At 38.7% G+C, this 24,708-nt stretch overlaps 2 protein-coding genes across 3 annotated transcripts in view; both read right to left on the reverse strand.

Annotated features, from left to right (window-relative positions):
• Window positions 1-24,708, reverse strand: part of LOC105209503 (uncharacterized) — a 172,360-nt gene that overhangs the window by 44,723 nt on the left and 102,929 nt on the right. The window lies entirely within an intron of this gene.
• Window positions 20,516-24,391, reverse strand: LOC105209504 (uncharacterized transmembrane protein DDB_G0289901). 2 transcript variants are annotated; one of them, XM_011179921.3, is made up of 2 exons: window positions 23,917-24,391; window positions 20,516-22,409 (listed from the first exon to the last, which is right to left on the reverse strand). In XM_011179921.3, exons 1-2 carry the CDS (start codon window positions 23,938-23,940, stop codon window positions 20,748-20,750), a joined length of 1,686 nt encoding a protein of 561 aa, XP_011178223.2. In that variant the 5' UTR covers window positions 23,941-24,391; the 3' UTR covers window positions 20,516-20,747. The 2 variants fall into 2 exon arrangements, with proteins under 2 accessions (XP_011178223.2, XP_011178222.2); XM_011179920.3 differs by having other exon boundaries at window positions 20,516-22,412; window positions 23,917-24,390.

The raw sequence follows: 24,708 nt of genomic DNA on the forward strand, positions 1-24,708 counted from the left end.
TTATTGTTGTTTGATGAAATATTTCTTGTGCCTTCATTATTATACCTTTAAAACATTTATTAGCTTTTTACCATCGATTGAGTACCTATTGATACCGTGTTTAACTTGGTAAGTCACTGTACGTACATATGTAAGTATATGTAAACATTGTTATTTTTCTGTAAAAAAATATTTAAAAATATCAGCTTCAAATTAGTTCAGTAGGTCGGTATGTGTCATTGCAATGATTAAACATTTGTAGTCCAGTGTAGTCATAACTTAGATTTGGAAACAGTAGAACTGCTATAACTCAAGCTTTTATAGCTCGAAGTTCTCCATAACTCGAACTCTTGAATTGGCAATAGAAGTCAAATTTCATACAAATTTCCTTCCATAAATACCTTTTTGGTCAGGGCATAGTAAAAAATTTAAAATTTTACTATCAACGAACATAAAATATGATATTACACTTATGGATTGCATAAATCATATAACAAAGGCACGTTGTTACAGACGTCAAGACGATCGAGTTAGACAAATTCCGCTGTATATCATCAGCTGTCGCGCAAATCTTCTTTCTGATCTGACGTTCTCATACTCATTTTGTTAACCCTTAATGCACAAATACAGCTTTTGCGATAGTTAATTTTTTATCGATATATTGAAATATTGTAGAATAAGGCAAGGTGACGTCACCAAACATAATAATCTGTAAGAGATAAAGTGATTTCGATATTAAAATCTTGAGACTTATTTGTTAGTATCCTTGATTTCAGGACCACACCTGTAACCCAAAATCAACTAAAGCTCTGAAAGTAAATGCGATCTACACTATTAATTTGATACATCGGACATATTATTAAAATGTATACTAAAGAGACAGTCAGATGCAATCGGCATTATTCGTAAGTCCCATATTACTGTCTATATTGCAATCGGTCAAACTTTTATGAAACGAATACTAAAAAATAGTTTTAGGTTTCCATGTTGGAAATAATTGATTGAACTTCATAAGTGCATATACATATAAGCTAATAATAACCAAATACTTTTCTTAAACACACAGATTTCTTATAACAAAAAATTCTAATCCTTTCTATACATACATACATATGTACATATAATACTAAAGTAGATAAATATATATGTATATGCCACTCCGTGCAGCACTTGCAACGCCGCAACTTTGTCGGTAATTGGTTGATTTGATTGTTTTCCAAGAACTTTAAACGATTTGTGAAATTTTCATAAAACTTGTTAGTGCACCATTTTAGTGTAAGCAATTGCAATTGTTACCAATTTGACGCAAGTGGCAGTGTTAAAAGGCGACCAGACGATAGATAAGCGCTGCCAAAGGACAAACGCAGCAAAGGAGCAACCAAGAACGCAGGGGGTTGTGGCGGTAGAATATCTGAAGAAAGCAGAAAGTTGTTAGCTGCAATTTAACGCACAATCCAACCGCAACGTTTGCACTTTACATTCGATATAAACCACAAGAAAATCCAAATGGAAAATGTGTGCATGGCGGAGATAAAAGTGGCCAATAGGAAATATGAAGCGCTTTCCTTAGAGTTGGTCGGAGGAGAACAAATAATAAGTGTTGAAGACTAATGTGAATCGAATTACAGATTGGGGGAAACTGGCCGTTAAATATCATCGGAAGGTTAAATATGTTTTAAGAGAAGGGTTTTCACGTATGATACAATATTTCGGAGGAAGTAAAAGTCATTAAGGAAATCATTTGTTTCAAACAAAATCATTTCTTGAATGTTTCTATATCAATGATCAATCGTTCACCATTAATTTGCAAAATAACTGTGACTAAAATTTTGTTTCCGATTAGAGAGACTACTTTGTAAAAAAGTGGGTTAAAATTGGACCTCTCGGCCGGAATTTATTTAAGACTTCGCGGCGGTCCCTTGCCAGAATTATTTTTCGAAATATTAGGTTGTCAAAAATCTCCGCTTTTTTGCTCTTTATTCAATGCTTTAAAAAAGTGTTACAGTGATCGGATTTAGTTCAAATATGCGCCGTTTCGTTCGATAATCTATTTCCATCTAGACGGCAACTTCATAATATCCCCCTCGTAAAAGCCCCCCTCCTTATTTGCGAAGAACTCGGACAGCGACTTTTCACAAGCCTCTTTTGAGTTCAACATTACACCACCAAGGGCGTTCTCCATGGACAGGAACAGGTGGTAATCAATTGGCGCTATGTCTGGGCTATATAGTGGATGCGATAAAACCTCCCATCCGAGCTCCCGTAGCTTCTGACGAGTCATCATCAGTAGCGTCTGGCCATATGGGAGCAGCTTATAGTGGATGAGTCCCTTCCAATCCCACTAAACACACAGCAACACTGTTCTGGCCGTAATCCCGGCTTAGTCACTGTTTGGGACGATTCACCGGCCTTCGACCACGACCGTTTTCGTTTGATATTGCCGTAAGTGATCCATTTTTCGTCAAATCATGCGGCACCCAAGCATCAAGCTTTTTGCCTTCTGCAGATGGTTTACAATGGTTTGGTGACTAATGCCCATCTCCTGGGCGATGTCACGAGATACTACATGCCGGTCTAACTCGATGTTTTCCACGATTTGATCGGCATTCGTCGTCATAGGTCTTCCTGACTTATCCATAGTGTCGTTTTCATCCGCTCTGAATCGTCGAAACCATTCCTCCGCAGTTCGAAGTGACAGAGTACCATCCCCCAAAACACCATTAATCTCACGGAACATTTCTCTCGCTCGTATCACCTAAACTCACCTAATGTGGTTTTACAAAGTGTAATCCCAAATAGAATATATCGTATGAACATTAAAGTTGCTATTATGAAACACTATGGAGTGCAGAACGTAATATAAACTTTGCGTATTCTTATCAACTCTCAATTTCCTACTGGGCAGCTCTTTTAAAGGAGCATACGCAAACTGCACTTGCATATGAAGCCAAAGCTATCTACCTCTACTCCGTATACATACATTCGAGTATATGAATAGAGTGGCGTACGCTTGTTTGCGCGAGAGCTATGAAATTCCACCGCAGTGACATGCCAATTACGAATATTGTTATTACACTGTGAGAAATAACTGGCGTAATCATTGAAGAAAAAGTAATAAAACAATCGCAAAAAGTCAATAGTAAAACTTTTACACACTCAGTTGCTGGCTCATTGGAAGTTGCTGCTGCCACACACACACACACACACACACACACAACCCACTTGCTACGCGTCATTGGACTGATAGTTCAGCTTGCAACATTCGATTTGTCAGTGCTTGTGGGTGTTTAGAATTTGGGTGCGCTTCGCTACAGGCAGGCTCCATCTAACTACATGTGGCAGGCTTTAAGGTATGTGGGCGGCTCGTATAACTTTACACATGAGGCACTCAGCCATGCAGTCAGCCAGTCAGGCCGGTGAGGCAGGCAGGCAGGCAGGTTAAGCCGCTCTCCGCTGCATAACGTAACGTGTGGATCAAAAGTTTAAGCAGAGTTCAAAAATTACACACGAATTTTGTCTGTTTGTGGTTTCATTTTCGGTTACGATTTTGGTTAAGCGATTTGGCTTAAATGCGTAGTGATTTGGAGTTTTGCAGATCATTGCTGCGCTGCAATGCTGTGCGCTTGCCTCGCTCGTGTGTGTTCTCTGGAAACTTTGCCTATTACGGGTTTTGCCTGCTGATTTGTCACTCTGACCTAGTCGTATCTTTTTATTGCAGTTTCGACAGTTTTTTGGGGTTTATAAAATGACTACAGTATTTTATATGTTTTAGCACAGTGATAAACCCAGCCGTTGATGTGTATGGGTGTATATGCTTCCAATGGTTAGAAACACTTGTGGTTAAGTTTTAATATTTAATGCCATCAAAATGCTATAGCACTGCTATCAAATCGTTTGTCTGCACTTAGAATTTACGTATGCGTTGGTGTTTTACTCTTGCGGCATGTCGCTGATAATGAAAATGTTAGGTTAGTTGACATTTTGCAAGGAGAGATAAGACATTATTAAGTTTTTATAATATTCTTCAGCAATCAGGCTTAATATATGGCCATTTTTTTAATAACCGTTCCCCTCGAAAACTTAAAATAATCTTAACTGAATCCCTGGAGGTACTAAGCAACTTTAGATATATCAGCGAAATGACCAATCATCCTCAATCGAATAGTTTTTTTTTTTTTATTTTTCGTGACATCTTTATAATTTATTCTTTATTCTGTTTTATATTTATAGAATGTACCTCTGAGGCTTAAACGCAGCAGACTTTTTAGAGTCAATACCATTCGTCTGGGAATGTATTTAGTACTGTCATATACATATGGGTTAGATTAGATTTTATGAGAGATCCACAAGAAGAGAGTACCCAAGTGTGTAGTTCAATAAAAGTATTTTGGTGATTCTCAAGACTACTTAAAATACTTAAGATACTTGCGTAGAACCCACCATCAATTTGTTAGGACCTAGCTCCTTCGTATGGAAGGCTAAAGGTATGGAGTTCCATATGTTATCGCTTTAGCTTCTAAAAAGCCTAACTTACTTATAACACAAATTTGTGTAAATTTCCTATTAACCTTTTTCTTCTACTCCTTCTTTTTTTCTCAGCAATAGCGAATAGTTTTTCGAAAGCAAAACACTATAAATATTTAAACACAGAGAATAAGTACGTGTATTTATATAAAGTATAGCCTAAGCAATTACGGTAGTCTATTATTTCACCTGTACTCGTATTAAGAAAAATCAATCTACTCACAATGAAACTCAATTCAAAGGAATGAAAGGAGAAATAAAATTACAAAACTAACATTATGGAGAGTACATAACTCAATTGAATTCCTGGTAAATAGCTAAACGAGCGTAAGGATAATTATATTGCACTTCATATGCATTGTATATATCTATGTAAGAATAACAAGGTGCACATGATTATATCGTACTAGCGAATACTTTGATATAAACATGCAGCGAAAGAACAAGCAGAGAAGTATTAGCAATTATTGCGAAAGCAAGAAAGAATGACAATGGAGTACTAAACTAAGAACTCGGATATCAATTGCCATTAAGAACATGAAACCTTAATATCCATTAATCACACGCGATCAAATTGAAAATTTATTGAATTCACACACATAATTGATACTTGCTATGGACAACTGAAAATTGTATACCCAACAGTAAAATCAACTGTTTCAAACTGATGGCAACATTGTACAAAAATATCATCGACGAATATTTTATTTCAAAACTATTTGGTTTAAAGTCAATGTTATTATTTTAACTTTAATTTATATTTATAATTTAGTGAAATATTTGAAAACGGTACTTAAAAAATTCAAAAATGTGGTAAACTTCTAACATTTTTAGGTGGTCTTTAGATTTAATATATTGTGGAACAAGATTCACTCAAGCTCTTGCAATTAGATAAGATGTTCGTAAGTTACAACAACGTATCACATATTCCAAGTTCCTTTTGATGGCCTCGTCGGGGAGTTATAATTGATAGTTTTTTATGAAATTTACTTTACCAGTGTTAAAGGTATGACATCAAGATCATCAAAATCGGTACAGATTTAATGGAGTGTTGTATATCTTATAATTGTTGTGCTCCTTACTGATGCCCTGCTTTGTTGCTCTGGTCTGCTGGGCAGCGCAGCTTTTCTGTGTCGAATTGTACCAGGCGCCCATAGATGTGCAGCAGGTGGATGCCGGAAAAAATTGAGTGGTACATATAGATGGATATGCGAGAAGAAATATGTTATATGGGACGACGGATGCACCGCGGGCAACGGGAATGATCACAGAGGAAGTGAAGTCACCGGAACCGCAAACGAACCCCACACCAAATCAAACCGGATATCGATCACAGGAAATGGAAGTCTTATATGGGAAACAGATATCAGATGATCGTTAGTTTTACTTACACAGAAAATAGTTATTTTAATGTCCTTTATATCCTAAATACTTCACGTTGAATTAATTTTTCTTATTTGAAAAATTTGAGTGGAATTCCGTCACTTTAACTTCAGTCTGTATTCAACATCCACTTCCGATATCCGGTATTCAACATCCGGTACAAATCGGCGCTGCAGTAGAGCGGGGCAGAGCATAGGTGGTTATGGTATCATATCAGCGTTGTATCGGTGAATACGTTGCCAGACGGCTGCTCGGCGGTTGAGTCGGCTGATTGTCTTGAGTACTTCCAAAACCACTTCTTCTGCTCTCATTATGCTGATAATGCAGACATCGAGTTTTCGATATTCGATTCGCTCTAGTTACGTTTTGGGGATAACGAAGCCGACGATGAGTCTGACGATGTGTTACTTAATTGTCAACGGCCATTTCCGTATCGAGTCCGGTGAAAATCGCTTCCCTAGTTGTTGCCTAGTCCAGGTGCTACTGTGGTTAATTTGTTGGTTCTCGGAAAGGCGATAGGTATCTGGGGCTTCGAAGAGATTCCTAGACGATAATGGCACACCCCCGATGCGGTATTTTTGAAAAGTTTTATTCCGATATCTACATTGGCTCTTCATTTATACATTTATTGTAAAATGAACGAATCAGATGGAATTCAAAATAGAGTTATATGGGGAGTAGGCATGGTTATGAATTGATTTCGACCATTTTTGAACTGTAAAATCACATTGTCAGTTAAATATTATGATATAATTTTGGTTGAAATTGATCGAGCAGTCCCTGAAATATGTTTTTTTTACCTAAAAGTAGGCCCATTTTACATTTTGCATACTAATCTGAACACAGCTTTTCTGTACCATCTTTTCTATAAAATTTCAATATTTTGGCGTTTTTCGTGATTGAATTCGCTTTCACGGACGGACAGACTCAAATTTACCAAAAGTAAAACTAGTACTTTGACAACTAGTAGGTAACTAGTTACTTACTTATGCCACTCATTTCAAACTAGTCTTCATATCTCAAATCGATAACAAAAAACTGAATGGCTCAGCTTTCCCTCAACATATTTAATTTGTGGCATGCAACAAAGTATAAAATCAAGCACTACTGCTGACAGAAGAACCCACAACAAAACACGATTTCTTGGAAAGCTATTTCAAACTCATGCCAAGCAAAAGCAACCACAAAGTCAAAGCATAAAATGCATCGATAAATAAAGAAACAACAGTAACAAAAGCAAAAACAATAATGCCAATAACGATGCAACCAACAAAAACGCGTGCTGAGAACGCAAGCAAGCCAAAAGTGCCAACAACTTTATATTTTCTACTTTGTAAGTGCATGCCAACAACAACAGCGCCAACAATATTAATAATAACGCAAACTAGAACAAATCAATTCAATAAACGAGCATTCAACACTGCAGTTAACACACATTTTACATGTAACCTATGTATGTAAGGATAAATACTTTATGATATACAGTGCTGGCGCAAATAATAGTAATACTGCAATCAATACAGTTTATAGAGGTGAGTTTAATGAGATAATCATATTTTGTATTAAGAGCCATGCGGGCTAGAAGGCGCCTTATGAACAGTTGCTGATGAGTTTCCTGAATGTTGATGCCTACCCAAGCAAAGCTTTTAAAGATCGGTTTTATTCATTTGGTCACTTAGGGTGACTTAATGCTAATCGATGATTGGTTGACGTCCTCATATAGCTGAACCCGACATTTAGACTTTCACGACCAAACAAACGAGATTTGGATTTCGATTTATGGGGTTAGGCCATAAAATTTCGTAGTCAGAGACACGAAAAAATGACAATTTACAGTATTTTTTTTTTTTGCTATTAAATCATGTTATTTTACAAAAGTAATAATATGGCATTATTACACAAAGTTTTGACTTAGTCACGAAAATTAAAAAAAAAAATTATAATTTCCAAAGTTATAGCTGTTTGTGTTGACCCAATTTCAAAACAAGGTCCTTGCGGTGACAATCATAAGGCATTGGAGATTCATCTAAAATCAATCGGATAAAAAAAAAATAGTTTTATAAATAGATCCTGGGCCTGATCCGAAGCTTTTTTTTCAAAAATTAACAAATGGCGGCCTCAGTATTTTGTTTTTAGATTTTCGTGAAAAAATCAACAGTTAATTGGTCTTAAAAAATCGAATTTTTTGAAAAAAAAGCTTCGGATCAGGCCTGAGTTTATTATGTATTCTAAAAGCTGTATGAATTTCATTAAAATCTATTGAGCTGTTATCGAGTTACAGTTGTCACCAGTTCAAAAAACATAGTTTTGAGATAAACTCATTTAAAGTTTGACACTAGTGTGTTCGAGTGCCTGAGCGCTTTTTGTTATTTGTCGAATAACTCGAAAAGTAATTATCGGATCAACTTCAAATTTTCAGAGAATATTTTTGAGATTTTACTCTTAACGAAAATGCAAAAAAATTGATTTTTTGAAAATGCTGACTACCCTAACACCTTATGAAAAATATCTTATGCCGAATTATTATGTTGAATTCTCGGACCGTCTTGATACCTATGTGACAGTCGTCCGTCATAACTACGAAGCTGTGAACGCTTTGTTTAATATTGGAATCAATATCGATAACAATAGTTTTTATAGGGGAACCATGAATTTGAATGGCAGAGTTAATGCAACATCCGACTGAGTAGAAAATTTAGATATAGGGTCCTTATTCGAAAAGTGAGGAAAGTTTGTAATTTTAAAGATTAGACTCAGGATTTAAGAGACTCCATTTCTGAAAATAAAAAAAATTAATGAGCTATCTGCTGATGGCTTTAGTATAATTGCGAGATCTCATCTGCGCTGAAATATTAAACGGAGAAAGATAGCTAGAAGACCAATCAGGGAAGAGAACTATAATCACATTGGTTCATGACTGGTTTGCCAGAATGAAATGGAGAAGTACAGGCATAACTTACACCAAATTATGAAGCCTAAAACTCTCTTTTACCTACCTCAGGGCGCAAATTTTTTGTTTTTTTTTTTTAATATATATCTCACACCAAAATGTTGCTAGAAACATTAAAAATATAATTTATTTTATGATTGTCGTAAGCAAATGCTAAAAGCATTTGATAAGCGTCAGAGCCAGTGTTGGAGCGTGTGTCTGGCGATCACGCGGATGTGCACTTTAGCGACTCGACGTCAATAAAATTTCGATTCAATTCGTGGTCGTAAATTACAAAAACACCGAATTAATTTACGCATCATAAAAATGACGCACACTGTGCACGTACCGTGAGCAGTAAAAAGTTCACTAATTTCTTCTACAACTATTTTAGAACACTTCTTTTTTGTTGTTGTTGCCTTCCAGAAGGCGTTTGTAGCTTGCACTGTTTTCATGTGCTTTTCAATAAAACCGACGAAATTAAAAGTTAGTTTAATAACTTCATTTGTACGACAAAGGCAAAGGCAGATAAGGTGGCAATAAAATCAACACTACAAAATACAGTCGGTCGTAAAAAAGCGTGTTTATTCGCCTGTGTGCATGCAACAATTAACAGTAATGCGACACACCCCGTGCCAGGCGAGGAAATGCGAGTAGAGCGGGAATGAGTGCGAACAATAAAATGCGGACATCTAACCGAAAAACATGACATTTTACATGTTGTAAAATTATTAACAAAATATTAAGCAACGTGTGTGATGTGGGTGCCACCAAAGTCGGATAACGTGGTTGCGACGTGTGGGCGATGAGGGTAAGATAGCCACGGAAACCGGGCAATCGAGCAATCGGGGACTGATGGAGTGCCAAGCCCAATTGTAGCGCCGCTAAAATGCAAATGAGTTAATGAAAGCAACAACAATGCCCGACGAAACTGAAGAAAAGTGTGTCCACAGCGTTAGGAAAGGGTGTATTTGCATTTAAAAATAAAATAGCTTGGAAAAAAGTTATGATATACCTTACGAGCTACTCATCAACCACCAGGTGGTGGTGGTGGCGGCTATAGCGCGAGCCACAACTTAACTGGAGTGGAAAAACACGCATATCTAATTAGTTACAAGCATTTGCTGTGAGTAAAAGCGGACAAAAGTCAGCGTTGATTATTTAACTGCGAAGAAGTACAACAGCGGTTGAAGGCGAAAGAAGGCTGGCGCCCTCAATGCGAGAGGTCGGTGGTCTGTAGTCCGAATGTATACTGAGCGTGTCACTTCATTGCCAAATCCGCCTACAATCCACACCTCAGCTGGTTAAACTGTGCCTTCGGACAAGCGGTCGGTCAGTCACTCAGTTGTTGCTCCTTTGTGCTGCCAATTCACGCAAAGTTTCGCACTTCCGCTGAGGCGCAAGAAGAGAGTAGCAAAATAGTAAGTAAGGTTGAGCCATGTTCGCGCGGAATCGCAAATTTTATACTTTCACTCGTTATTTATCTATAGACTTGTTTGATTTTCAAAGAGTCTGTCCAAGTCCAATCCAGTAGTTGACATATGTAGACTGTGGGATCACTTTTCTTGTGGATATGGGTAGGGCGACACTCTTCAATACCATTTATCCTCCATTTTAAATCAATCCATCCGCATACTCTCGGCATCCGCAGCTTTACAGGTAGGCGAACAACGTCTCATCATACTTAGTCGGTCGGGTATCGATTGAGTTTCGGGTTAATAATTTTAATGCGGGTTTGACTCTAGTCTGTTTTAAAAATATTTAAGTAATACATCCCCATCCCCATCCCCTGATCCCTATTTGTATTTTTACACGAATTTGCATTGATCTAAAAATTTTCTCTGAGTCCCCGATATAACATCGGACGATTTTCTAACGTCGTTAAAGTTTTCTTTATAGCTCGAATTTCGCCAGATCGTAGTTTGATCAACATTTTTGTCGGAAAGTCTCATCACACTACCAATCTATGTGTCGAAGAACACTGATAGAGGGCCGCTAGCTTTATTTGTTTGGTAGCACCCTTAAACATTCTGGTGGTGAATGAGGACAAGACGAAATATCTCCAGTCATCAAACAAACAGTCAGCTCACTCGCGTCTTGGCTCCCACGTCACTGTTGACAGTCATACTTTTGAAGTAGTAGATAGTTTCGTCTACTTGGGAACCAGCGTTAATATCAACAACAATGTCAGCCTTGAAATCCAACGCAGAATCACTCTTGCCAACAGGTGTTACTTTGGACTGAGTAGGCAATTGCAAAGTAAAGTCCTCTCTCGACGAACCAAAATCAAACTCTATAAGTCGCTCATTATTCCCGTCCTAATGTATGGCGCCGAAGCGTGGACAATGACAACATCCGATGAGACGACTCTTGGGGTTTTCGAGAGATAGGCTTTGCGTAAGATTTATGGTCCTCTGAACATTGGCAACGGCGAATACCGCACATGGTGGAACGATGACAAAAAGACAGCGGTTACGCTGGCTAGGTCATTAAAACGAATGGATGAAAACACTCCAGCTCTGAAAGTGTTCGATGCAGTACCCGCTGGAGGAAGCCGCGGAAGAGGACGACCTCCACTCCGACGGAAGGACCAAGTGGAAAGTGTCCTGGCTTCACTTGGTGTTTCCAGTTGGCGCCAAAAAGCAAAAAGGAGGAACGAGTGGCGCGCTCTGGTGGATTCGGCTATAATCGCTTAAAGCGGTTTCAACGCCCTTAAACATTCAGAGATGCATGAGAGTATAATGAATGCAACTCGATGTTCGGTCCTCGCAATTTGTATTTGGATATAACCCTGGAAGTTTGTCCACGGTTTACCACAACTTGATAATAAGATTGGTGGCTGGATTTTGGTGATATTGGTGCTATAAATTTTCATTTTGCAGACTCGGCGAAATCTGAAAGTCCTAGCAGCGCCCGAAAGAGTGGACACTATGATCGAATTTTCTGAAAGTGTGACCAAAGATACCTTGGCGTATTTATTTATTTTGGTCTAACCATATAACAAATTTCATTAAGATATCTAGGCTTCTATTTAAGGAAAGACAAATGAAGATACGATTGCAGACATGGTCTTCATCCTTCTGAAAGTTTAGATGAATTAAAAATGCTCTGCGATTCTACACAACTATTATACCCTAGGCAGCACGCTGCGTGCGTCTTAAAAATCGCAATAACAACAACAAATATTAATGGAAATACGAGTAGCGTTATTGCGATTTGTTTTACGTTGACTGCTTGGCTTTGGCGTAGGCGTACACGCAATTAAATTGTTTGTGGCAAATGTGCGCGTAGGCGAAACTATCTGAAAATGCTCGCACAGCGTGTGTTTTGCTTTAAATGTCCGCATTTTGCTTTGGTTTTTCTATTTTTCTTGTTCTTGCTTTTGTTTTTGTTTGTTGTTTTTGCATGCGAAGCGTTTTGCGGCTGCGACATTAAGGTGCGTGTCGCGCACTGACTGACTTCGCCCATTTGACCATTGACATGTAATTCGAGACCCATTTCGGCTGGTTGAGCTCATTCGCTTTGACTTCATGACGCTCGAGCAAACACACGCATACATACATACATACATACGAATGTACTGTGGTGTATGTTTGTAAGTATATTAATATGGAAATTAAGCTCACTTATCTTAATTAGCAATTCAATGTTAAAACAAAAACCGCTAACCGAGCGTGTGAGCAGTCAAACGTTCAGGCAATCGTCCACTTTGTTGTCGTTGAGTGTTGCATGCGAAGGGTTTGTGCTGTGGCGCTGGTGGATATTCGGGTTTATGGTTATTCATGGCTATGATAACCATCAAGGATAAGACAGTTTGGCATAGAAGACAGTTGATGAACTAAATTATGCTAGATATAATGTGAAAATTTTCTAGAAAAACTTAAGGAGTTCTTCAATTATTAGACCCCTTCTGGCAGTATCTGTCAAAAAGGAATTCTGGAAAATATGATTCTAGCAAATCCGATTAAGTTTTCTTATGTTACTGTAGTTGACTTATCAAGTTGGTTGTAAATTGAATTGAATTCATATAATTTCCATGAAACTTTGATAGTAGATTTGAAAAAAGGAAAAGTCAACCAAAGTCACCAATATTCCGCAGAACTTCATTTTATATTCAACAGCCATTTTGTAATGTTTTTTTAACAATCAGTTTAATAAAGTACCCAGAAAGACATCCAACGAAATCTTACCCTTGATCCTCTTCCAAAGCCTTCTTCTTCTCATTATATTGAGACTTTAAATCAATCATATGTCACACTATATAAATTCTCATAGGCCTAAATGGATTTTTCTCTAGTTTTTGGCTGCCAGACCATTGCAGCGTCTTTCAGACGGAGGTAGCTGCCATCAAAGTAGCAGTAGATATACTGCTTCGATGTGCGGCATCCTTCATAGAGGTGTGTATTCACTCCGATAGCAGAGCGGCGATACTGTCCTTGGACTCGAACTACTTTAAAATCGGACTTGTGTGGGTACCCGGTCACCACGGAATCGCTGGAAGGAAACTGCAAAGCGGATCAGCTTGCAAGAGAGGGTACCCTAACAACATTTGACGCCGGAGTGGAAACGTGTGGGTAGTCCGTGGTTCACTTGCGACAGAGCCCTGGACATACTGTCTGTGAGTGAGCTCGACGAGCGCTGCCAGCACCTGCGCAGTAGCGAGGTCTTTTTGGCCCACAGTGGATTGAAAACGGTATTTACAGCTACTGTCGCTCAGTAAGGGTCATCTCTCCGCGATCAGTGGAGTGCTTACTGGTCATTGCCCAATAAGCACACACGAGGTGAGGCTGGGGAGTAAGTCAGACGCTAGTTGCCAAAGCTGTTTGGAGGAAGGCGAAGAGGAATCGTCCAAGCACTTCCTACTTCAATGTCCCAGACTTAGGTTAAAGCACCTCGGTAGGCATATCTTCGGCGAACCCTGCGAAGTTTATGGGATCGACATTAGCCGACTTAAGAACTCTATTTTAGAGTCCAAGGCGCAACATAAGGGTCAGGGTAAGGAGTTTTCCGGGTGTAACAATGGGTAGTCGAATATGTCTAAGTGAGATTTTCTGCATCTGCGGAGATATACCCCTTAGCCTAACCTAAATGGACTATTTTATCACAATTTTCAAAAGCAATCGGCTGTCCTAAATATCATAAACATGTTTTCAAGAAAAAGAATCTATTGAAGTCATCAGAAATGTCTAAATTTGTAAGTTTGTCTAAATGTTGAAAGTATGTCCGTTATTGTTTTCGAAATTAACTTCTAGTAGGCTTGAAAAACAGGATGAAACCCGGTTTTCTGAAAAAACCGCTTCGATCTCACTAACAATAGCATCTATAATGAACCTTTGACCCCTTCTCTCCGAATTAAAATGTGTAACCATGTTCTAGAAACGATATCGACGGAGCGCTGTTTGTGTGACATGTTTTTTGTGGTTAAATCCTGTGCGTGTCACATTTCAAATTCCTGCAATTAGTTAACTAAAAATGCTGTGAACAAAACTTGCGATTAGATTAGAGCGTATTTATGTTTGCGCGCGCATTTGTTGCCTAATGTTAAAGACGTAATTAATACAGTTACAAATTTCCTACTTAAGATAGTGGCCCCGTCGTAGATTACTCTAAAATGAATGGGTTGTCGGAATATTAGTGGAACCAAGATTATTGCGTGGTAATGTTAGCTGTTATATTTTGATTAATATTTTCGTTAAGCTCTCTAATCAATCTCACAATAATTTCAAAATTCATTTTTGCCCAGGATTGTTATTTACACAGTTAACAGATTTATTTCAAATATTTTAAATTTTGTATACACTGCGCTCAATAATACTATTGAAACTGGTAAAACTAGAAATCGCTGAGAAAACATATTCGCATGTTGCCATTTCACTGTCAACAAAGTCAGTGCGCTGATATGTTTATTGTTGTTGTCGGAAGAGCCAGCAAGCGAAATGCCAAAATGAAATAAAAGTACAACAAAAAAGCATGAAATCAAAACAAAGCAGCTAAATCTATGAATTAAGTGAAATGTAATGCAATAAAATATAAATAATAACTACAGCAACAACAAGCGACATTCATATATATATATGTGAATGTTGTTGTCAGCACTACAAACAGTCGGGCACGCTATGATTTGTGAGGATGTTCTACATTTGTCTAGCATATCATATAGTACTCGAGGCATAACTCAGTATTTGTTTGCATGCTTCAAATTTATTCACATTACATTTGCAATGGCGCGTAAAGACATGTATATGTTATAAACATAGAAACAAAGTCGGGTTCTCAATACCCAATAGTAAGATGAGAGAGGTTCTCAGTATGTCATAGTGTGATTTGAGTACTTTAAACAGTACTAACAGTCCAATAAGATTAATAAGGTATATGGCGATGTAGATCTTAAGATGAAACTTTTCCTGCAATAAGATACCGCACTTGATCTTAGCTTCCGGACCAGACTGTAAGACCTTGTTAGGTACTAATGCCCCTTATGATTCTACTAAAGCTTCCAATTTTTCCAACGTGGTCGAGAAGACTTCTCCAATCTGCAGATATTTCCTTAAAAATATAATATTTTTAGATGAGAATATTGTGTTCATAGAAACTCCCTATGTATAATATGATACAAGACAAAAATGTTCAACTGTTCTATTTTAAATGAAGCTGTGTACAATTCAGAATATGAAATATAATATTGGTTGGCAAATATACTTCCTTTCCGCCTCTTTGCTCTTTATTTAATGCTTTGTAAAAAGTGTTACAGTGCTCGGATTTAGTTCAAATATGCGCTGTTTCGTTCGATAATCTGTTTTCATCTAGACGGCAATTCATAATACCCCCCTCGTAGAAGTCGCCCTCATTATTTGCGAAGAACTCGAACCGCCACTTTTCAGAAGCCTCTTTTGAGTTCAACTTTACACCACCCAAGGCGTTTGCCATGGACAGCAACAGGTAGTAATCACTTGGCGCTATGTCCAGGCTATATGGTGGATGCGATAAAACCTCCCATCCGAGCTCCCGTAGCTTCTGACAAGTCATCAACGAAGTGTGCGGTCTGGCGTTGTCCGGGTGGAACACTACACCCTTCCTGTTGGTAAATTCTGGACGTTTCCGGTCGATAGCATGCTCAAGCGGTCCAGTTGTTCGCAGTAGATGGTTGAATTAAGCGTCTGGCCATATGTGAGCAGCTCATAGTGGATGATTACCTTCCAATCCCACCAAACACACAGCAAAACCTTCCTGGCTGTCAATCCCGGCTTGGCCACTGTTTGGGACGACTCACCGGCCTTCGACCACGACCGTTTACGCTTGATATTGTCGTATGTGATCAATTTTTCGTCGTCAGTCACCATCCGCTTAAAAAATGGGTCGAGTTTGTTCCGTTTCAGCAGCATATCGCAGGCGTTAATTCGGTCCAGAAGGCATCAAGCTTTTTTTATATCCAGCCTTCTGCAGATGGTTTAAAATGATTTGGTGACCATGGGATATGGGCGATGTTACGAGATGTCACATGCCGGTCTAACTCGATCTCTTCCATGATTTGATCAGTATTTGTCGTCACTTCCGGTCTTCCGTCGGGTGGCTTATCCATGGTGTCGTTTTCACCCGCTCTGAATCGTCGATTCCATTCCTCCTCCTCTTACGGAACGTTTCTCTAGTGGATTTGCCTTTAGCGAAGGCACGAAAAAGACGGAAGGGAGATATTTGCCAACCCATTTTACAAATGACCACAGTGAGATATCTAAGTAAATTATATTAATAGGGCTTTTAAGCCATCGAACCCTCCACACAAATATATACATAAAACGGATTTATGATATAATATGAATCTTCTACGTTAATAGTGGTTTTTATCAGTAACAGTAAGTGAGTTTTTCTACGAGCAAATTATCTGGCTATCGAATATATGTAATCAAAAAGGACCTAGATTTGTATCTGAAAAAGTACATTAAGTTTGGCAGAATTACTAGAATTATTTACGAATTCTATTACATCAGACTATGCTAATCTAGATTAAGTACTTAACAATCAGAGAAATATACCTGACGAAAGAGAGTCATGCGAAAAGACTCCTGTCGTCATATGAAAGACGTTTAAAGAAGATAATGAATTCTCTCAATTCGAAAATATATCTGGTCAACGATATCTGGTTTTGGAGTTATGATCGGCAAGTGAGTTAGAGGTAAGTTCCCTTTCCACTAACTTTTCTATACTCCTTTGTAAGTTTGTGTCACATACTTGGTAATTGGATGCCATCGCTTTCAGCATTCACAGCTGGGTCACAAGACTCCATCCACATATTGTTGTCGGTATGTTTATGTTCTCGTGGAATGCCATGTGTCATTCGTTGGTGCAGCGCCTTAAATATCATTTCGTACACATGTTTATATGTAAATAAATGCATATGTGTGCTTACGTAATAATGTTTGCTCTTTTAATATATGCTCGCGTATGCTTACATACATATATTAGCATGTCCGTGCTGAGGCCAAAATAAACAAAAACACGCGAATTTTGTAGAACAAAGCCATGAATTTCAATGAACAACACAGCGCGAGCTGCCAAAAACGCAATGCAAATGCAAAATACGCTCTTCTCATGAACGAAGACCAGTTTTAAGGTTAGGTTTTTGTTTTGATTGCCGTTGTTGTTGTTGCTTGCATTCATAAGTAGATTTATTTGTGTGTTGTGTGTACTCATGTTATTTCATTGGATTGCATGCTCGAAGTTAAATAATAAAATTTCGGAATTTCTGACAGCAAATCGTAGTAAAACGCGACTATTAGAGAAATACAACTTCCGAAAACATGACTCCTTCGTGATTCGGAATGGAAGCTAGATACATTCAGACTGAAGGCTGCAAATTTGGAACTCATTTGGCACAGAATGGAGGTTAATAAGCTTTACCAGGATTGAAAATAATTTCGTCGAATTTTTAAAATTTAATACTAACAATAATTTTGAAACGAATTTTGACATCATGAACCTTGTCTACCTTTATTGTTCTCTTTCTATGCCTTTTTAGAGAAGAACTTAGCGACGTTCAAAGTCTAATGTGACGAGTATTCATTACAGTACAGTGGCGAGTACATTGTTTCCTAATCATCATAAAGTTGTATGGGCGAAAAGGCATCAGAGAGAGAGAGAGAGAAGAACGGATAGACATACGACAAATTTTCTACGTTTTTGGCCCGTACTGACTGAAATTAGTATATGGCAGACATCCTTACTCAGCTTTCGTGAAATAATTGTTGACAATAATCTGTGAGGTCTTTGTGACTGCTTATCATATTTGAAAAATACTAAAGCTCCTTTATGAAATTGATATATAAACAGTTCGGCAACTGAGAGCGTGATAATTGTTGAAATGATCATGTAGGTTATGTTCAGATTATGTTCCATTATAATTAAAACTGAAATATCTAACCTCTGTTGTGTATTGTATTTAAAGACGTAATCAGCCTAGTGAAGTATTTAACTTAATATGGACCCATTATCTTCGGCAATATCAATCTACAGATTTTATTTTTGAAATGCAATAGAACTAATTTAAGAGGTTATATGGGTTTGGTTGGTTTATTAACTTCTACAGCATCTCAAGAATATTATCCTAAATTTTCAAGTTGATCCAAATAATAGTTTCGGAGATACAGCCTTTTGAAGTTCCAAGTTAGGTATTACTGTCACTCAAAACTGTAAACGCATTTTTCTCGGAATCGTGTTTTCAAAGTCGGTTGTCAATTTTTTTCGAAAACTACTAAACCGATCTTGATGAAATTTTGTACAGCTGTTCGATTAAAATTTACTCGTACTTGAAAGAAGGATTTTATTATTTTCAATTACAACTATTTTGAAAACAAAAATATCAAGCAAATTTGACAGAAATTTTAATTTTTTTGAAAAAATGTCTGCCAAAATTCCAATTTTTTTTTTTTGTGTCTTTACTTCGTTCAATCACGAGTTTATGGCCTTAACTAAAACACCTATTTTGTTTTTTTTTTTTTTATTTTGGATGATCCTGTCAGCAGTTATGTTGACAATGCGGATGCACCTTTTTTCCGAATGGTCACCGGAAATGATGTCCATCACAATGGAGGAGTTTTAATTTTTATACTCTCGCAACATGTTGCAAAGAGAGTAATATAGTTTTGTTCACATAACGGTTGTTTGTAACACCTAAAACTAAACGAGTTAGATATAGAGTCATATATACCAAAGTGATCAGGGTGACGAGTGGAGTTCAAATCCGAATGTCTGTCTGTCCGTCCGTCCGTCCGTCCGTCTGTGCAAGCTGTAACTTGAGTAAAAATTGAGATATCTTGATGAAATTTGGAACACGTGTTCCTTGGCACCAAAGGAAGGTTGAGTTAAATCGGACCACTGCCACGCCCACAAAATGGTGAAAACCGAAAACACATAAAGTGCCATAACTAAGCCATAAATAAAGCTATGAAAACAAAATTTGGTACAAAGGATCGCACTATGAAGGGGCATATTTGGATGTACTTTTTTTGGATAAGTGGGCGTGGCCCCGCCCCCTACTAAGTTTTTTGCACATATCTCGTAAACTGCTTGAGCTATATCAACCAAACTTTCTGGAATCGTTTCTTTTAGGTACTGCCTTATATATTCCAAAAATGGGCGACATCGGATCATAACCACACCTACCTCCCATACAAAGGTTATATTGTAAACTACTAAAACAGCTTTAATTCTGTAAGGAAAAACACCAGAAATGTTAGATTTCATGGTAAAGATGGCACAGAAGGGCTACACTCAAATTGGTATAACATTTTTTAAATGGGCGTGGCTCCGCCCCCTTATGGGTCAAAAACCATATCTCCGAAACTACTCGACCAATTTCAACAAAATTCAGTTTGTAACAATGTTTTGGCATCCTGATGGTACAGCTTGAATCACGATTATTGATGAGGACCTCGGTGCTTCTAACCTAATATTATGGTTTCCAACTGTCAATGGACTTTATACAATATATATGACGAATATGTAGGTCAAATTGTGTATTATATAATATTAATTAAGTTAAATAAATAAATTGCGAGAGTATAAAATGTTCGGTTACACCCGATATTAGCCCTTCCTTACTTGTTTTTTTAATTTCAGAAATTATTCTTTAAATATGTATCTATAAGATAGAAAAAAGTATGAATTATATAAATAATTTTTTACATAGAAAAAAGTATTGAAAATATTACCCGACAAAACCAATGTAACCCCTTAATGCTACCTGCTATTCGAGATATGGATTAATAGTTCACAGAGTCCGGTTCAACAAATGTTCGAGTGTATTTACATGAATATGTCGAGTGCCTAAAATATCTCCAGAGCATCTCGAACAAATATTTATCATAAAGGAATTACGAAAACAAAATTTTATCGTTCGCGAAAGTACAATAAATTTATAAAGAGGTTATTTCAGACATCAATAAATTTGGGTCCGATTGCAAAAAGTTTAAATAATTTGAGAGACAATTAAGAATGTGACGGAGGTAGTTAAAAATATTGCTCAGGGCGTAACCACATTATGGTATGAATACTTTACTAAAGATGAATACACAAATACGGGTTGTAACAGTTGCAATTAACACTTTTATTAGATTTGTTCATAAAAAAACAGAGTTGTAAAGATGAAATAATACAAAAATAAAATATTTAAAATATTAATATATATATATATATATATATCCTTATCGGGAGTAATGCTCGTTTAATAAATATAATTATTTTCGTTCGAAACACTTTAAATACTTATAAATTAAATAGCCACACATATGTATAGTATATGCTTAAGTTAAACATGTTGAGTAACAGTCTTATCGATTAATGTATAATATTCATTTATACATATTTATGAATGTATAACGGTAATTGTGCATACTCGCAAATAAGTCCGATTATTAATTGCACTCAAAGGACAGCGTGCTCACCACCAGCCACCCTTTACCTTGTGCAATATGGTTTTGAAAACGGGCACCTTGACTGGGAATGGATGCGGTACTTTCACTGGTACATATTTAACCACTTGAAATGGTACACGCTTCTCCACGGGCACTGCCACAGGCTTTTCCACCGGATATGGAACCACGCGCTCTACAGGGATTCTCAACTCCTTTTGGACAGGTACGGCCACCTGCTTGGTGACGGGTATGTGTATGGGCACGGGCTTACTGACGGGTACGATAACCGCATGCGAGACTGGTATTTGAACGGGTTCACGCACAGGCACGTGCACTTTCTTCACCACCGGATAGGGAATGTAGTTGATGACATCGGGTGGCGATGAAGAGCCACCTCCACCACCGCCATCCATGTGATGTTGTTCGGGTAGATAATTAGTGGATTCATCGTATGAGGAGCCAGTTGCGCCCGCGTCATCTTCATCATCAGCATGGCTCGCGCCACCACCGCCGCCTCCGCCATGATGGTGTGCAAAAGAGATATCCGCGTCCATAGCCGATGCAGATGCTGCAGAAGTTGCCGAGTCCGCGCCCGTGTGCATGGGACCGTAACTGTCGTGCGGCATGAAGTACTGCATTGCCGATGGTATCGGTATGGGCCGGTGTTGCTGCTGATGTGCGTATGTGGCGGAGGTTGAAAGTTCATCGTAACCGCCGGAATTTTGCTCGTAACGATGCAGAAAATTGCCATCGGAGATTTTATCGTTTGGCTGTTGCAACAGTTGACGTTGCTGCTGATGCTGTTGGTACGTAGGTGTGCCGCTTGCGTATGCTGTGGTGCCTGCTGCCGATGATGAGTATTTGCCAGCGAAGGCTGAAGGCAGGAAGCCATTGTGCGTACCAGCTGAGTGTAAATTGTAAAGCGCCGTGCTAAGCGCATCATTGCTACCAGAGCTGCTACCCAAATTATAGCCGCTGCTGCTGCCACTATTGCTCCAGCTATTGCTACTGCTGCTGCTGCTACCGCCGTGTTGATTGTTTTCCTGAGCAGTATGTCCTGCTGCGCCGGATGCACCCAATGTGGCGGCGCCATAATCATTTTCTTGCTGTTCTTCATAAATTGGTATGTGCTGTTTTGCCACAACGGTGGCGGTTGATGCACCACCAGACCCTCCGTGTCCCGACGTGCTCCAGCTACCGCCGAAACCGCTACTAATGTGCCGCAAACCCGAGAGATTTGTGAGACCATTAAGCTTTGCTGCCCCAAAGTTGTAACTACTGCTGCCACCGACATTATGCGCACCAGCACCAGCTCCGCTCGCACCGCCACCTCCGCTAGCGCTAAATCCATTGTAACTGCGACGTGTTGTTTTTCTATCTTCATCTAACTCCGCCGTCTCGTCGGCTGTGTGTGTAGCAATGCCGTTATGATTGCTGTCGCTGCTGCTATTTCGTTCGTAATGAAAGTCGTAATAATGCTGCTGAGTTGGTTGCTGTTGCTGTTGTTGCAGCTGTTGTCCCACATGATTTGCATAGACATGGTCCATGTTTTTGTGGGCATGGCTAGTGTGTATTTCCGGTGTACGCCCATACCCTTCGGCCTTCGACGTAACATGTACGGCGGTAGCGTCGCAGACAATTGACAATAATGTTGCTGTTGCAAGCACAGCAAGTAGCAGTTGCCGCGGCTGCTGTTGGACCAAAAGTTGGTGTAGGTGATCGAAGTTGGAGTTGCAAGTTTAGCGAAAGTATATGGCATGGAGATATGGAAGAAAAATATAAGTGAATTAAATCGTGTGAATAAAAGCGGGTGGAACACTTTCGGTGTGAAATACCCACGGTGATAGTTGGTCGAATGAACAACTTAGGGTTATTCGAAATCCCGTTATTTGCGCAATATTAGTTCCATCTAAGGAGTTTGAAGACTTACGTGCCTCTAGGGCTTCGACTTTGCTTTAAGTAATTTATCGATATTATATTGGAAGAGGTGTAATGCAGTATCAGGTAAGGCCCTTTAGTTGGTATCAGCCTTGGTGAATATTTCGAGAAAAACAACTGGGGTGTGGCCCCGCCTTCTACAATGTTTCACGTATATATCTCGCAACTACTAAAGTTATATCAACCAAACTTTCTAGAGTCTTTTTTTTTAGGTACCACCTGAATGGCGTGGCTCCGCCCATTTTTGGGTCAAAAGCCATATCTCAGAAACTAATTGACCAATTTAAACAATATTTGGTTCGAATCATTTCCTTGGCATCCGGATAGCATGGTTTGAAAATGGGCATAATTGGTTTACAATTTTTTTGACGATTCAGAGCGGGTAAAAAGGGGACCATGGATAAGCCAGCCGGTAGACCTGTGACGACAAATACCGATCAAATCATGGAAAATATCAAGTTAGACCGGCATCTGGCATCTCGTGGCATCGCCCAGGAGATGAGAGTTAGTAACCAAATCATTTTAAACCATCTGCAGAAGGCTGGATACACAAAAAAGCTTGATGTTTGGGTGCCTCATGATTTTACGCAAAAAAACCTTCTGGACCAAATCAACGCCTGCGATATGCTGCTGAAACAGAACGAACTCGACCCATTTTTGAAGCGGATGGTAACTGGCGACGAAAAATGCATCACATACGACAATATCAAGCGAAAACGGTCGTGGTCAAAGGCCGGTGAATCGTCCCAAACAATGGCCAAACCGGGATTGACAGCCAGGAAGGCTTTGCTGTGTGTTTGATGGGATTGGAAGGGAATCATCCCTATGAGCTGCTGCCATGTGACCAGACGTTTAACTCTACCATCTACTGCGAACAACTGGACCGCTTGAAGCAGGCGGTGTAAAGTTGAACTCAAAAGAGGCTTGGGAAAAGTGGTCGTCCGAGTTCTTCGGTTGCATCATCGACCTTTACTTTAATTAATAAATTTTTCATTTTATTTGGAACTAATCGCAGATATTTATAAAATGATGGAAACTATCTTCATAATTCACTTGTATGCCCTTCCAGAAATTTGTAAATTTTTCTAAAATTTATTTTTATTAACATTTAAGAACGCTCCATATAAGATTTTCGTACGCTCATATAATATTCTCGTATCTTAACTCGTATAACATTCTCACTTGCATTTCACTTAATTGCACCAGCACTTAGCACTTTGCTTTCAAAAGCACCAAAGTTCAGTTATATATACTCACCCAGCCTCCAGCGGTGGTTGCCATATTCAAATCCTTTTGTGTGCGAATGGAACGGTACTATCCTTTATCCTAATTCTTATGGCAGGTTTTGGTGTGTGCCCAAAGGGATTACTATCCTTGATGTCTGCGTATATTTCCACTTGCTGCAAGTGCGACCTTGACGCCGATTGTGTAACAAAGCGAATGTGCATCAACACGAAACTGCATTTGATTTTATACTTGATTTTCATTTGTGCCAACGCCGAAAGGCCGTGCATGAAACGAGTGCATAGACGACGCACCAGAGCTTGCTGCGGCTAATGTGCGCTTGGCTTATCTCGAGCCAGTCCAGCGACGGATGTACGATTCGCCAAATTATTACACAATTTCGTTTATTTCTCCAATTTCTTTTTTCTTTTTGTGTATTTTTCGTCAATAGAGAAAAGAAAACATAAGCAAACTGGCTGGCATAGAAAGGCAATCAGGTGAACCAGCCAATGCAATGCAATGGTATTGCGAAAATGAGGCCAAATTTAGTGCCGAAAGGAAAGGTGCACCGGTGGTGGTGGTGCTGCTGGTGCTGGTGATTGTGATGGTGGTGACTGCAGGAAATGGTCTTAAGATAACACACAGACAGAGAGAGAGAGAGAGAATAAGCAGTTGTACTTGAAAATGCGAAAGTATTTGAAGTTGTTGCCTTTGTTGTGCGCTTAAGTAAACTTACTGACTTATGTACTTACTACGAGTATTTACATACACATTTCGGGAAAGGAAAATTAAAAGCGAAAGGTAGTCGTTTGTGGCACAGTGGCG

The sequence above is a fragment of the Zeugodacus cucurbitae genome, chromosome 2 (assembly GCF_028554725.1).
Source record: "Zeugodacus cucurbitae isolate PBARC_wt_2022May chromosome 2, idZeuCucr1.2, whole genome shotgun sequence".
Lineage (NCBI taxonomy): Eukaryota > Metazoa > Arthropoda > Insecta > Diptera > Tephritidae > Zeugodacus > Zeugodacus cucurbitae.